Source organism: Zonotrichia leucophrys, chromosome 7, assembly GCF_028769735.1.
Source record: "Zonotrichia leucophrys gambelii isolate GWCS_2022_RI chromosome 7, RI_Zleu_2.0, whole genome shotgun sequence".
NCBI classification, from domain to species: domain Eukaryota; kingdom Metazoa; phylum Chordata; class Aves; order Passeriformes; family Passerellidae; genus Zonotrichia; species Zonotrichia leucophrys.
This window is the reverse complement of record NC_088177.1, coordinates 10,086,206-10,101,403: the sequence shown is the minus strand read 5'-3', so window position 1 is coordinate 10,101,403 and position 15,198 is coordinate 10,086,206. Positions and strand designations below refer to the sequence as shown.

Sequence of the window (15,198 nt, the reverse complement as noted above, 5' to 3'; positions counted from 1 at the left end):
TTAGCCCAGTTCTCTTGTCAGGCTTTTCACCCTTGCCAATGGTTTCCCATCACAGCCAGCTGGAATTTTTCTCCAAACAAATCCTGTAAAGTTCTGTATTCAAACAGTGACAGTGATACACGAAGAGTTCTGAAAATTACTGTTACCATTTTTTAAGCTCAAATGTCAAATTTAGTGATGACTCAAGGCAGCTGGAAAATTTGCTTTAGAACAGAGAAAATACTTCAAAAACATTTCCTTGAATGTAGTTTTTAAAAGTATTTTATTATTATTGTGTTTGAGCTGCTGCTGGAGGAGCAACGTGCTGGGTATGCCAGGTACTCATAAGGCATGAACAGATTGAGCTGGATTATGTCTGAGGGGTTAAAAAACCAAAGCATCAAAGTTTGACCTCTTGAACGTGGCATAAAGAAGTGAGAAATCAGCAATAAAGAAGATTTTCTGGAATTTATTTCTGGCACAGTGCTGGTGCTTGCCTGGGTTAGGGCTGCAGTCATTCTGACAAAGTGACAGGAGAGAAGGGGATTGGTTCCAGCTGCCAAGTGAGGTGTTGTCAGGGACTGGGGCTTTTCCATGGACTCCTGCCTGTCTTGGCAGACTTGAAAGGAACCTGTGTGAAAATTCAGCTTGTCATCGTGTCCTGCCTGCCTTGTCACCAGTGTGAATAATTCAGTAACAAAGCTACCAAGCCAAAATAGTTTGGTTTTTTGTTTTTTTTTTTCCTGCTGTCTTGAAAGATCTTTATTTCAGTAGTAAAACATTTAGCATGTAAGCTCCACATTGATTTCCATGTGAGTCACAGAGTGGTGGGGTTTGGAGGGAGCCCTGCAGACCATTCAGTGCCACCTCTTGCCATGGGACATCTTCCTCTGTCCCTGGGTGCTCCAACTTGGCCTTGGACACTTCCAGGGATGGGGCAGCCACGTTTATTTTGGCAGATTTTGTTTTAGCACTGGGGAAAGAAATCAGCCTTTGTGCAAGTTGTGCAGGAATTTTCTGCAGTGAATTTACCAGCCCTTCATGTTGAGAGCCTTTAATCCAACATCCCCCTGGGTTTCTTCATCTGGGAGTGTCAGAGGATGGTGCTTATCACATGAGCCCTCCTGTGATGAGGCAGAGCCTCTGGTCAGGCACTCTGAGTGCTTGGATTGCAGAGATTTCATCCTGCAATTGCTTTTATTGTGTTTTATTGAGCTGCAGCAGCAGAAACAAGTTGGCCAGAGGAGCCTGTTGGGGTGTGTGCTCCCCAGCAATGAAATGGGAGCTCAGGGGGTTCTCAGATTCCTGCACCATCTAACATAACCCTCAACTCCAAAGCAGCCCTTTTAACTCCCCCAGCCCTTGCAGGGCTTGCTGCACAAAACAACAGCTGCTTTGGATTCTTCAGTGGCATTGAGCTTGTGAAGCCCGGGGCTGAAATCCCCCTGGCAAAAGAAATGGGGATTTCATTTAATAGGGGAGAGGATAAACCAGGTCTCACCAGTAAACTGGGTGGATTTGGAATATTCTGGTTTTGATATTCTTTGAAAACTCACAGATGTCTGCCAGCAAAGTTTAAATATGTGGGTAACACTGACAGATTTAACAGGAGGCAAAAAAGATGATCCTTTGGTTTAAAAGTCTTACTCTCTTCATCAGGAATGAAAAATGATGTTTTACCACTGCAAATTTGGGGTTTTTTCTTCATTGGCTGCAGGCAAGCTAAGCTTTTCATCTTGTACTGATTTTCCTTTTAGTGTTCAGCAGTCATTGTAAGTGATTTCATTTATCTTTTATTTATCTTTTGTTATAAACTGAAAAACAACTTTAAACAAAAATAGGTGGCTGTTTTATTTTCAGTATCATGAAGTGCTTAATGTTGGTTTACTCCAGAATTTGTAGACTTGACACTTATTTTTGTGTGAATAGAATAGAATCTGATGTCCACAAATTGTAGTGCTGGGCAACCAAACTAAATTTCAAGGCTGGAGAGCTGCTGGAAGTTTGTTGATGAGAATTGGAGTGCTGTGGAGAGGGAAATGATTCACCCAGGGCAGGGCAATGGAGCAGTGGGAGGCTGGGCATTCATCTGGATCATCTTAGTCCTGGATTAACAGCCTGACATTTAAATTGCATTCTGTTCCTTGCTGGGATGTGCCTCCACAGACAGCCTCTCTCACCTGATTTATCAGTGCTCTCACAGGATCACTTTGGAAGGAATAAACCCAGCCCACTTTGCTCTGCTGTGCTGCCCTTGGTGCTCACAGGTGCCAAAGGTTCCCATTGCCCAGAGAAGCTAAAATGCACCAGGGAAGGAGCAACCAGTTTTTATATCTTGACATTTTACTTTTTATTCTTTTCATCTGCCTGCAAAATAAATTCTTGTCTCTGGTTGTCAGAACTGAGGTTGGCCTGTGGCTTGAATCAGTGCTGATTCTGTTACATCCCAGGGCTTTTCTCTGTTACATCTTGGAAACTTCAGCCCTCCAGCCTTGTGCTAAAGAGAGTAAAGAGTGTTTGGCAAGGAGCTCTAAGCCACCCTCTCCTGGGAAGCCTCTGACACCGACAGAAAGAGGGTTTTTAAACCATTCTCCTTGTGCTGCTCAGGGAGAGCTGCTCTTCATGGCTGGCACTGGCTTAGGATGAGTGGCTGCTCATCCATGATTTATTTCCTGTGTTCTGCTGGCAGTCCCAGCTATAATGCCTGGGCTGGAGGGGAATTTTCTCTCATGTGGGATTAAAGTCTGTGGCCATCTTTTTAAAAAGAGAAGCAAAAGCTGTCATCAGGGTGGTAATATCCTTATGGTACAGATAGCTGCTGAAATAGGTGAAAAGGAAAAGAAAGTTGATGCCTTAGCTTTAGAAGCAGTCAATTTAATGTGATTAATGCCAATTATTTTGAGTGGGGAGAGATTCAGAACTGCAGGGCACTTCAGGTTTAAAGTAAATTTTTGATTGAAGTTTCCTAGACTGTAGAAGTGTAATTGCCATGGGGAAGGAGGGGAATCCCTCCATATATTATAAACTAAACAATGTTCTCTTGAACATACTGAAGTACAAGATAACAGCAATTAGGTGTGGAACAGAAGGACTTCTGTGGAGCTGAGGGTCAAGGAGATACTGAGTTGACAAGCCTGATGTTTTTCTCCTCCATACCCCAAGACTAAGAACTATGAAGAAGATTTAACAAAGATTTAACAAAATGTTCCTGTGTTTGGTGCATCTGTGCTGTGTGCAGATGTGTCAGCCCAGTGCCACTGTTGCTTTTAAAGCTTTTCTGTTTTCTGTCCTTTCACTTCTCTGATGAAAGTTGGAGTCTGTCAGTCTGATAGTCTTGTAACAGCAGCAGAATAATTTGAAGAAATATAAAATTATGGATAATGATGAAAGTAAGGAGCCTCTGGAAAACTTGGCAAGGCAGCTGTCAGGTTCCATGAAAATAATCTTACATTTTAATGGAATGCAACTTAAAGGACGTGCTGGAAACATTTCTTTGTTCTCTTGCTCATGACCAGCAGAACCAAGTGAAATAATTCTGAATCACATTAGAGGGGGTGTTTGCTCTGTAGCTTTTCCAGCACTTCATCCTTGAGACATTTGCAGGAGGAATTTTCCAGAGTCACCTCTGGGGATGGCAGTGACTCTTTGCCACTGTTCATGGCCTGCTGAGCTCAGCCTTTGAGCAGGTTCATTCCCCAGTGTCACTGAGGTGAACCTTTGGCAATGGCTTTGCTTTGTAGTGTTTGTTTTTGGCAGAGGAACAAGGCTCATGCAGTGATGCCACCCACCTGTCCTTCATGCAGCAGAGTCTTTCCATCAGTTCTGTGGCTGTCACCAAAACTGGCGGCAGCAGCAGCAGCAGAGAGCCAGGCCAGCTGCAGGTGGGCTCTGTGGCACCCCCAGCTCAGAGCAGAGCCCTGAGGGGGTGCAGAGTGCCAGGGAGTCTGCACAGAATGTGAGCAGTCCCATTCTGCTGTCTCTGCATGCCAGAGCCCTTCCTTGCCTGTGCCAGGCATTCCCTGGCTGCAGGGGCTCCAGACTCCTGCACACTGAGTGAGGCTTCATTCAAACACCACAGGCTGTCCATGCTTCCTACTGATCACAGGGTTTTACTTGCTGTTGTCTTTTTTCCTCTTCCCTGTTTAGCTACATCTGAACTAATTAGTGGGCACACTGCTGCATATATGAATTCTATGCAACTCTGATTTTTTTCATTTTCAGTGCTGCTGGCTCTTACTCCCCACACTGGAGCAAGATATGCTGTTAAAATTGCTGAAGAAGTAATTGAGGTCAAGGCTTTGAAGTGGTGCTTCTTCATTGTGAATTATTAATTCTCAAGGCATAGAGAAAGAGTGACATTATATAAATCATTGTAAAATTATGGACTTTGTCACACTAGCTGCTCTGCTTGCCTGCATTCTGCTCTGCTTTTCATAAAATCTCCTTGGATTACCTCTTGCCATTTTTTGTTGTTTTCAGTTCATCTTCAGACTGGATTTCTCATTTTCAGCTCCTCCACACGATTTTGGAATTACTCTGATGTGAAGTTTGGGAGGTCAGAGTCTTTCCTAGTGACAAATTACAGTGAAAAAGGGAAGTTCCTGAGAGTTTATGGTGAGATCCAAGGCTGTGTCAGAAAACAGTTTGGGGTGATACAAGTACTTCTATACCCATAGAAACTGTAAATAAGTACTGGTTCAAAACCAGGAACTTTTCAGGCTTTTGATTTCTGGTCTGGGTCCAAGAACGTAGGATGCAAATTCAAGTTTTTATTTTCAGCCTGTTCAGTGTCAGACTTTGTCAGAAGCTCTTGTTGAAGGCTCTTAGCTCAGGGAAGGGCAGAGAGCAGAAGGGCTGCTCATCCTGGTCCTGACAGGGACACAAACAGAGCTGGCTCTCACCATGTGTGCTCCAAGCTGCCTTTGCCAGGACCTCATTTTTTATGTTGTTTGCATTGTAGAATATTTGAGTCAATGCTGTTGCCTAAATTAGCGCAGCTCATCCTTGCTGGGCTTGGTTCCTGTGGGCTGGGATCTCTCTGTCCTTGGTCCAGCATGAGGTTTCCCACTTAACCCCATCCCCTGGTTTAAATGGATGGCCCTGCACCAGCCCTTGACATCCTGCAATCTCTCTTCCTATTTCCAAATATTTGTGTGAACGCTGCTTTTTATTTATAACAGTACAAACTGCAGTGATGAAAGTGTGATGGTGCTTTTAACCTTTTTCAGGTGAAAGAAGAAACTCAGATTTATTCCTGGCTGCTGAATCAAGTATCTCTTCCCAGATTTCTTCTGGAGAGCTTATGAAACACTGAAGAATTCTTTTAATTAAATGCACCCACAAGGTGTATCTGAGGATCTGAAGTAGATCTTTACCTCTGGCTAACCTCAGTTTTCCAAGCTTTTACCACACTGGAAAAGAATGTGATCCCAAAAGGCTTTCAAGCTAGATGTGGTTTTTTTGGAAGCTGTTTAACTTTTGTTGTGGGGTTTTTATTACTCTCCGATTACAGCTTAATGGCTTATTAAGAACAACAGTTCCATCCCAGTCCAAAAACATCTTTTCACAACAATTCTCCCTGTGAGTCATTGCATTTATTTATCTCCATATTTATTGCAGTAAATCCTTCACTTCCTCTGCTCCCCCAAGCTCCCTGTTTGGTGTTTGTTGTTCCCACTGAAACCCTGGCAGCCATGGCAGAGCACATCTTTGTTTTTCTGCAGCATTTCTGCATGTACAGAGCTGCACTGGGGTTTTTCTTGGATTGCCTCCCTAGTTTATGTTGTGTGTCCTTGTAGCAGCCTTTGAAAGCTTTTCCCAGCCAGCACAAAGTGCATGAAATGGCATGTGCAAATGAGCAACAGCACAGCTGCTAATTGTGCTCACAGATGTAAATAGGAAAAGCATTACTTCTCTAATGCTGCAAGTATTTATAGCAGCCATTCCCCATCTTCCATAACACTTTGATTATGGATGGAGCCTCTCTCAGGTTCAGCAGAGTTGATTAAGCTTTTGCAGATGGTTTGATTTGCTGAGGTAATGTGGAAGAAATGCAGATGTTTTAAAAAGCTTTTGTTTTTAGATGCTTCAGGCAGCTGAGTGGCTTAAAAGGAATCTTTGCTTTGCATCCTTTAGGAACATCTTGGCTTTTGAAAGGGAACATATGGCAGGGCAGTTCCCAGGGACTCTGAGCTCGGGGAGCCTCACCTGCCCTGTCAGGATGGTTTGAACATCATCTCCTGGAGCAGAGCTTGCAGAACCTCTGGCCAGAGCCAGGCTGCTCCCATGTCCTCTGGGCCTGTGATTCATCCAGCAGATCCTGCAGCCCAGGGACAGAGCCTCTCTTGGCAGTGAAGGGCATCCTCATGGTGCAAGTGTGTGTGCAGCTCACAGGAGGCTGCCCTCAGAGGAATTGGGATAATTCAGGTTATTTTCCTTTTGTGTAACCCTTTGCCACAGCCTGGGCCAGCCCTGGAGGAGCAGAGGAGGCTCCTGAGCTCAGCAGTCTCTGCTCCCTGGTTCATTCCCATTTTCTCTGTTTTTAGCAGCACAGGTGAAATGTTAAATGGCAGTAAGAGACCTGTCCTACCTCTCCATCAAGCCTCAGGGGGTTTATAAAACGACTTGGAGAATTCTGAATTATCCTGTCTTTTTGGAGACTCTCCTTCCATTGCTTGCACCTGATCCAGGGCACAATTTCCTTTGGGAAGCTGCTTGGTTCTCCCCATCTGGCTCAGTTCTCTTGCCTGGGCACCAGCAGGATTTAGGTGTATTTATCTCATCCATAGCCTGCTCCACCTCTAGGAACTTCAGAGAGTTCTTCTCTCCCTTTATCTTTCTCCAGACAGCAGAAAGTTTGTGGAAGCTTGAGGGAAATGGTTCCTCCTTACGATGTGAAATCTCAGATGAATGTGCCAATGAATGGCTGTGTCTGTGGAAGGTATCTGCAGCTTCCCTCTGTCCTGGCAGGCAGGTCAGTGCTTCCCACACCAATTCTGTAACCTAACTCTGTGTCCAGATACTAAAAAAAATAAAAAATCCAAACCTTAGTCTTTATCTTCTTCCTCACAATGCTGCTCTTTTCCAAATACCAGCAGTGGTGTGTTCTGGCTTTGGTGGTTTTTTTTTTTGTTTTTTTTTTTTTTTTTTTGGTTTTTTTTTTTTTTTTTTTTTTTTTTTTTTAACTGCAGTAAAAAATTCACCTTTTTCTCCCCACCTTATGATTTGGCTACTAAGAAATCTGCTCGAGCATTTCCTCATCATTTTGCAAAATGACAGTGGCTTGGTGTCTAGGAGAATTTTAAAATCTGAAGTTGGGATCACAGGATTTTAAAATCACAGTTGGGATCCATGGAAATGGATGTGGCTTTGGCTGCACCTGCTAAGCAGAGAGCTTGTGGGAGATTCCTTTGTGCAGGTTTTTCACCCCCTACTCCTCTCTTTGTTCAGAGAGCTAAAATTTAATTACAGAGCTTGGAAAACTCTTCACATCATGTAGAGACTGAGCTGAATAAAACAATGAGAGAGAAAGGAGAGCAAGGCAGGAACAAGAATTGTAAAAAAAACACCTCATACTTGAGATTTCTGTACTACTCAAAGGTTTCATTCAGCTCCTTAAATGGGAGGGGATGTGTGGGGGTTGATGGGTGTGAGTACTTATTTCTGCAAGGGGGAAAGAAAGAAAAGGTGCCTTGCAGTATAATTCATAGGGCTAATGGGTAGATCTGCCTGGTTCTTAAATCTAAAGCCTTGGCTGACTAATAAATGCCATTTTGCTGCTGCTCAGAACCCCCTTTGCTGATCCACAGAGCCACAAGTCAGGACCTAGCAGAGGGTATTTGGAATTTCACCTTGGTAATAAATGCAGGGTTGAGATAATGTTCTGTTAAAATAGAGCTGCTTTAAAAAAAAGAATGACTACTGTTATGATTACTAGCACAGAAGAGGGAAGGGCAGGAGCAATTATCTGTGATCATTTTCTGGTTTCACTGGAATTTTAGAGGATTGTGGATCTAAAGGATGGGGAGGTAGATCATAAATTCATCACAATATCATGGTTGTAATCACAGTGAGGGGACAGATGTGTTAAACTGCACAGGGACTGGCCAAACAGTGCAGGGTGTACCACTAGTGAGTATGTTAGGGCTAATAAATGAGCTAAATCTACTTTGGATGTTTTTTAATATCTATTTTTAAAATTTTATTTCTGGGAAATGCTTATACATAATTTGTTTTAAATAAATAAAGAAGATTCCCTAGGGAAAGTTTCCATCAGAACTTTTCCAGGCTTCTCTGGTAGCTGTCACCAAAATATTGTGTTTGCTTTGGATTACTGAGCAAATTACAAATTAAAAGCTTAATAAAAGACAAGCAGTTAATAAGCATAATTTGGTGTAGTATAAACAGTTGAAAAAATGAAATCTCTTCTCCCAGAGCTGCCAAATCAGGTCAAATGTCAGTTTTTGAAACAGTGCCTGGTTCTTGAGTGTGTGTTTCACCATGCCTCTTGAAAGGGCACAGTGGAACTCTCTTCTGGGGTTGAGGCTCTACAGATCCTCCCCCAAGTGCTCTTAAATACAATTACAGAACCCCAGAATGGTTTGGGTTGGAAAGGGACCCTAAAATTCATCCCATCCCACCCCCTGCCATGGCAGAGACACCTTCCACTATCCCAGGTGGCTCCAAGCCCTGTGCAGGCTCACCTTGGGCACTGCCAGGGATGCAGGGGCAGCCACAGCTTCCCTGGGCACCCTGTGCCAGGGCCTGCCCACCCTGCCAGGGAACAATTCCTTCCCAATACCCAATTTTAACCTATTTTTTGTCAGTTTGAAGCCGTTCTTCCCTTCTCTGTCACTCCAGGCCCTTGTCCACAGCCTCTCTGATCACTCTCCCAGTGTGGACTTACAGCAGATGCTTTTAGTAATTAGTAATTTAGTAATTTTAGACCACATCTGTGGCCAACCTGTCAAGGTTTGGCTCCTGCTGCATCTGTCTTCAAAATAACAAAGCCAAAAGCCCATAAATTTTGACCAACCTTAAAAAAATCACCTGAGTTCTTGTGTCCAATTTGGCTTTGGAGCTATTTTAGCCTGAAGGCAGCATCACAAACAGTTGCCTGGTGTCCATGAAGGGTTTATAAAATGGCTTGGAGAATTCTGAATGATGCTGTCTTGTGTCCATGAAGGGTTTATAAATGACTTGGAGAATTCTGAATTATGCTGTCTTGTGTCCATGAAGGGTTTATAAATGGCTTGGAGGATTCTGAATGATGCTGTCTTGTGTCCATGAAGGGTTTATAAATGGCTTGGAGGATTCTGAATGATGCTGTCTTTGTGGAGGCTCTCCTTCCATTGTTGCAGGATGCCATTTTTGGGAAATTCTTCTTCCATCTTTGGCACTCAGGCTCCTTGCACTGTGAGGGGCTGGTGGTGCCAGGGCTTCCCTTTTGCAGCTGTGCTTCTCTTGTGTGCAGGAAGTTTTCACTGAAAGGAAACCTTCTCTTTATCCCTTTAAAATCACTGTCCCCTGTCCTGTTTATTTTATATGTTTATTCATGTAATGGTTATTTATGAAACCTCTTTGTACAAACAAAACATCTTTGTTTAAACACAGAGGGCACTTTCTGTGGGACATGTTACATCCTTGAAGGGATGTTAGGAATCCTCCTTTCCCTTCTCATTTCTAGCAGCATTTTGCCTCTTTATAATGCAGGGTACATCCTGCTCTGCTGAATTATTTTGCATCTGATTATTCAGTGTTGCACATAAGCAGCTGTGCCCAGAGAGAAGTGCCCCCCATTAATGAGGAGGTGCTGAGCCATATGGCAGGTGAGGATGGAACATTGCAGCTCTGGGCTGAGCCCCTCCTGTTCACACACACACAGCACCCTGTGAATGCATCCTGCCAACACCATCAGCTCCTTGGGAGTGACAGGGAGCCTTTCTGGAGCCTTCTGCCTTCCCTGCTGAGAGCTCATTTCCCTGTGTAACAACTCATGAAGGGACAGAGGGACAGAGCAGCCAGGGCTGCTCTGAGCTGCCTGCACTGCCCTGCTCTGTGTGTGTGTCCAGGGGGGCTCAGTTCCTTGTAGTCATTCATCTTTTGGAGAAACACAGGAGTGGGAAACTCTTGGATTATGCCCTTTTCTGACCAGAAATGGGGCAACTGAGAGGCATTTAAATACTTTCATTCTATTTTCAGTCTCATGAGAATGGTGAGACAATACAGATGTTATAATTCATGTTATCACAATCAGAAGCCAACTATTTTTTAATTACAATACATTCAACTATTTCCTAATTACAATACACTGTCAGTGTTTCTTGGCCTATCAGCTTTAGCCACACCATGCTGTAAATGCCTTAAAGCCAGTAATGTAAAATTACCCCTCGTGGCTCCCTCTACAATGCATCTTTCATAGTTCTATGTCTCCAAAGTATCCAGCCTTATTTGCAAGGCCATCCTTTGAAACTTGTTTCTAGTTCCATTTCTCTCTTAATGTCTGTCCTACCCCATGGCATTTCTAAGTCAGCATTCCTTATCTCAAAGTTTATATAGAGATATGTGAGCCTTCTGTCTGGCTTTGAGAGTTCTCTACAAATCCATTTCCCACAGGAAACAATGTGCAAGAAGCCCTGAGTGAGTACAGTTTCCACCACAGCCATCATAACCTGCATCTATGGGTTGGAATTCCCTGGGTTTGGGAATTTAATTGCAGTGGAGATGGCATTTTAAAATACAGCATTTTTGAACACAGCATGCAGTTGGATGAGTGTGGAAATGGGTGTGCTTGCAGCAGAGTGAGAAAGTCACTACACACACTGTTGCCTTTAGCAGGTGCCATATTGGACACAAATAGCTGCTCTTTCACCCCAAAAGAGCAGGCAGCCTGTTCCTGAGGAGGAGTGGGATTTCTGCAGCCCTGTTTGTAACAGGATTTCTGGCCTTAAACTGCATTTTAAACTCTGTTGAAATTCCAAGCACTTTGCACTTTTATGGACATCTGTGATGCAACCTGATCAGCTGAAAAGTGAAACCACTGAGTTTCTCATGGATCATAGATTTGCTTTGATCCTTTTGGATTTGAACCATGGGATAACCTTTATCCTTTCACTCAGCAGCAGAAACCCAAACCTTCACAAGGGGAGCTGATCTCAAGTGTTTGAAGTGTGTTGGTGGAGCCAGGGAAATATTGATGTGTTTGAAGCTTGATTCAGGCAAAAAGGTCATATTAGTGCCCCTTCCTGGTGTGCTGTGATGTCCAGCTCTGGGTGGTGTGTGCCAGAACACTTGGGCTGTGTTTGAAAGGCATCATTTTGTGCATTGGCAGACATGGAGCTGACAAGTGACATTGTTTGAAGCCTTGCTATGATCCCACAGGTCATGGCAGGGGGATTTTGTGCCCTTCCCAGTAAAAGCAGAGCCTTGGCAGAGGATTTTCTGCTCTTGCAGGCATCTCCAGTGTACCAGGACAGTCTTCAAAACCTCCTCATCTACTGCATGCATTGGTTTTTTAGTTGTTTTCTTTTTTAACAGGTGTGAGTATATACATTTCCCAGGTTTTCCTGCTTTATATTCCAGCAGCACATAAAAATGAGAGCTGGAAATGCAGCAGAATGCACTCTGGAGCACAGGCCCTTGGTGTGTTTGGATGGAACATATTTAATACCAGCCTGTGAGAATAATATTTTATTTGCAGGGAATGTCCCAATGAAGGCAGGAATGATGCATCTGACTCCATGTTCTCAGAAGGCTAATTTATTACTTTATAATACTATATTATATTAAATACTATACTAAAGAATACAGCAAGGATACTTACTGAATGCTAAAAAGATAATAATGAAAATTCCTGACTTTCCAGAGTCTGACATAGCTTGGCCCTGATTGGCCAAAGAGCCAAAACAACTCCCAGCAGAACCCAATGGAACAATCACCTGTGGGTGAACAATCCCCAAACACATTCCACATGAGCACAGCACAGGAGGAGCAAATGAGATAAGAATTATTTTCCTTTTCTCTGAGGCTTCTCAGCTGCCCAGGAGAAAAATCCTGGGTGAAGGGATTTTTCAGAGAATGTGAATGGCACAGAATAACATGGCAGGAATGTGGTGTCTGCCTGGCATCCCTGCTTGCACAGGGATCACACCATGTCAGAATTTCTTCTTGCTTTATAAGCACAAACTACCAGAATTCTGTGGTTTTCCCTGGATACAGAGGTTATGGAATAGCAAGCAGTGTGTGCACCTGTTGGGAAGGATGAAAGGTTGACAAGAAAGTCTCACAGATATGTGTGCTTAGCAGAAAGGTTTTTGAATGTAGAATCTGAAGAAGGAATAGAGATGGAAGCAAGTTTTGATATAGAAGAAAAGAATTGCTGAGCCAGTCTTGCTGGCTAACCAAGAAGGCAAAAGGTGTGTTAGTTAGAAGGGGTTTTTATGACTTAGAGCAAAGGATAAACCCACCCCAAACAAGAAGATGTTTTTACCAAGCAGAAAGACAGCACAGGCAAACAAGTCAGCAAATGTTGCAAGTAGAAAAAAGGTCTCAGAATTTTCTACTGCAAGAAAACTGAAAAACAACTTCTAGCTTAAACTGTAATGCACTGACTTTTAGTGATTGGAGAACAGTAAGATGAATATGGTAATTACAGTAGTTATGATAGGCTATAGATAATAGTTAAGGTATAGATTGGTTTTGCTGGATTAAGATGCTCAGCAAAGAGAAATATATAATGCATTGTAACCAAAAGAAAAGTATCTAATGCATTGTAACCAAAAGAAAAGTATATAATGCATTGTAACCAAAAGCAAAGGGTCTCCAGGGCTGCCTGCAGCTGGAGCTGACAGCTGTGGGCACAGCTCTGTCACCCACCACCCTGGAGTTTGGAGAGCCCCTGGAGTCCCACGTCCCTCACTGCAGCTCTTACAGGCACCTAAGCTGCAGCTGGTCATGGCAGATTTTCCCCACTTGATTCCCCAGTGTCCCCTGGATTCCATTGCTTTGGAGCACTCATTGTAAGGATTCAGGGCTCCTGCCAGGGGCCCATTTCCCTGTGAGCCCATCCCTGCTGTGCCTGGCTAACAGAGCTGTGCTTCCCTGCAGGAGGACTTTCGGAATAAAGTGGAAGATTACATTAAGCGCTACGCCAGATGATGAAGGGATGGATGGATGGCAGGACCACGGCTCCAGAGCTGTCCTTAACCTCAGCAGCAGCCAAAGCAGCCTGGCTTGTACCAGTCCTGTGTCCATGTTGTTCTGAAGAAGAAAACTAACTTCATAACCTGTCCATGTTCAAAGGAGAGTTCAGCATAAATACAGCAAGAAATTGTGTCTGTTGGTTGAAAAAGTTGTCTGCTTCCTTTTACAAATGTTTACTCTTCTGAACTGTACTGTATATCCTGTTGATGAGGTATGCTTGAGAAGTTAAAAGAAGTCACTATTGAAATTGTAATTACACTTTTTTTTTTAAACTCTTGCCTAATCTGGAGGGGGGGGAAGGAAAAAAGCAAACCCAAACAGCCCAAGCAGAAAAGGTGGCGTGTTTTTGGAACACTTCGAGTTGGCAATAAATGGTCTCCTGTGAACCAAATCACTAAACTGTTGCCTTTGATGAGCAGAAAAAACAAAATGAGCTTTTTCTCAGAATCACTCAGCTGAGGCTTAGAGCTTGCCAGAGTGGAAGTGCAAAATGAGATTCTGCTTCTGGTATTGAAGTTCTCAATGCTGTTTAATGTAAGTATGTTTTTGTCACAGTTTGGAATTTTTACTTTGTTAATTTCAGGCCCTGTTTGGGCTACAGGTTTATTGGTTTTTTGTTTCTACTCATTGTGTGAAGTAGTTAAAAGAAATACAGGCTAATATGTAACTTAAGTACATGTTTAGTATTAGTAAAATTATATATATAAATATATAAAAAATATATATATATTATATATTTCTGTGAAAAAATTAATGGAAGGGAGATTTTTTTAAAAAAGAAATCTGCCTTTGGCTTTCCAATCAAGATGTGGTGAGGGAGCATCAGATGCAGTTTGCTCTGATGAAGGTAAATTTAGGCACTGTTACCTGGAGAGCACCTGATTGTGTTCCCAGGATTCCTGCACTGGAGGGAAGGACACAGCTTGAACCACAGCACATTCCCCCACTCGTGCACATTTGGCTTTCTGGATTTGGGAGGATGTGATGCTGCAGGTGCCTTTTCTGTAAGGAACTGGGTGGCACTGGGAGCCTGCAGGAGAGGCTTCAGTCCAGGTGCCAGAGCTCCCTGGGCATCCTCCAGCACTGGGAGCACACAGAGGAGCTGATGGAGCCCAGCTGAGCTTCTGCAAACCAGGAAATAAATATTTGTGTGCTTTCATGCAGAGCAAGTGTGTGTGTGACACTTGGCCATTGACTGTTGGGGTTTTACTCCCCCTTCATTCTCTCCTGCTGTTCCTCTGCTGCAGATGCTGAGGAAATGAAACCAATCTCCCTCAAGAGCACAGCAGAGCTGGGGTGCAAACTGTAGGCATGAAACTTCTGTGTTGAGTTCTCCCTGTGCCTTTTCCTTTGCAGCTTCAGCAGCTCCTGTAGCTGTTGCTGGATGCCTGGAAAGCAGGGAGTGAAATGCAGGGATTGGCATGGAGAGCTTCACCTGCAGACAGTATTCACAGAGAAACAAGAAACAGCTCAGTGTTTTAAGCAGGCACCTGCAGTGAGAGATCTTTGCTGCCAAAACAGATATATCAGCAAAGGTAGGGGGTAAAACACTCACAGAAATAGCAAGGATCTGGTTTTTGCTTATGGCATGAAAAGGATTCTATTATTCTTGAATCAAAAACTCAACCAGGTTGCTGTAAGAAATTAGTTCTTGCTGTAGAGGCACCCTGGTGCTGTCAGCACGAGGAGGGAACAGAGTCCCCATTGCTTGGGCTGTCACCATGGATGGCTGTGCCCAGGGCAGGGCAGAGCTGGGTGCTGCTCAGGGCAGCCAGGGAAAGCTGTGCCAGTACCAGCAGCCCTGAGAGCACAGAGCTGCAGCCATCAGAGCCCTCCCTGCCTCCCACAACAATCCTGTTCCACCCCTTCCCTGTATTGTTGCTTGCCTGGAGGAGATGAGCAGAATAATAAAGTTTGGATACTGTTAAATATTGTACAAGAAGGTCTGAGCATTGGTTTGTGCTCATGTGGAGGGGGGGGAATCCTAGATCTCATCACCTCACAGTCCAGGAAAATAAA

The 15,198-nt window shown here is 43.7% G+C and overlaps 1 protein-coding gene across 2 annotated transcripts in view; it reads left to right on the top strand.

Annotated features, from left to right (window-relative positions):
• Positions 1-13,575, top strand: part of UBE2F (ubiquitin conjugating enzyme E2 F (putative)) — a 59,091-nt gene extending 45,516 nt beyond the window's left edge. The window contains exon 10 of one of the 2 annotated variants that reach the window (XM_064718151.1): positions 13,084-13,575. In XM_064718151.1, the coding sequence (XP_064574221.1) occupies positions 13,084-13,134 (51 nt within the window). In that variant the 3' untranslated portion in view covers positions 13,135-13,575. Of the gene's footprint in view, positions 1-5,207; positions 5,365-13,083 lie in introns of those variants that run through there. The other variant, XM_064718150.1, reaches the window with a different exon arrangement.
• The last annotated feature ends 1,623 nt before the right edge of the window (positions 13,576-15,198 follow it).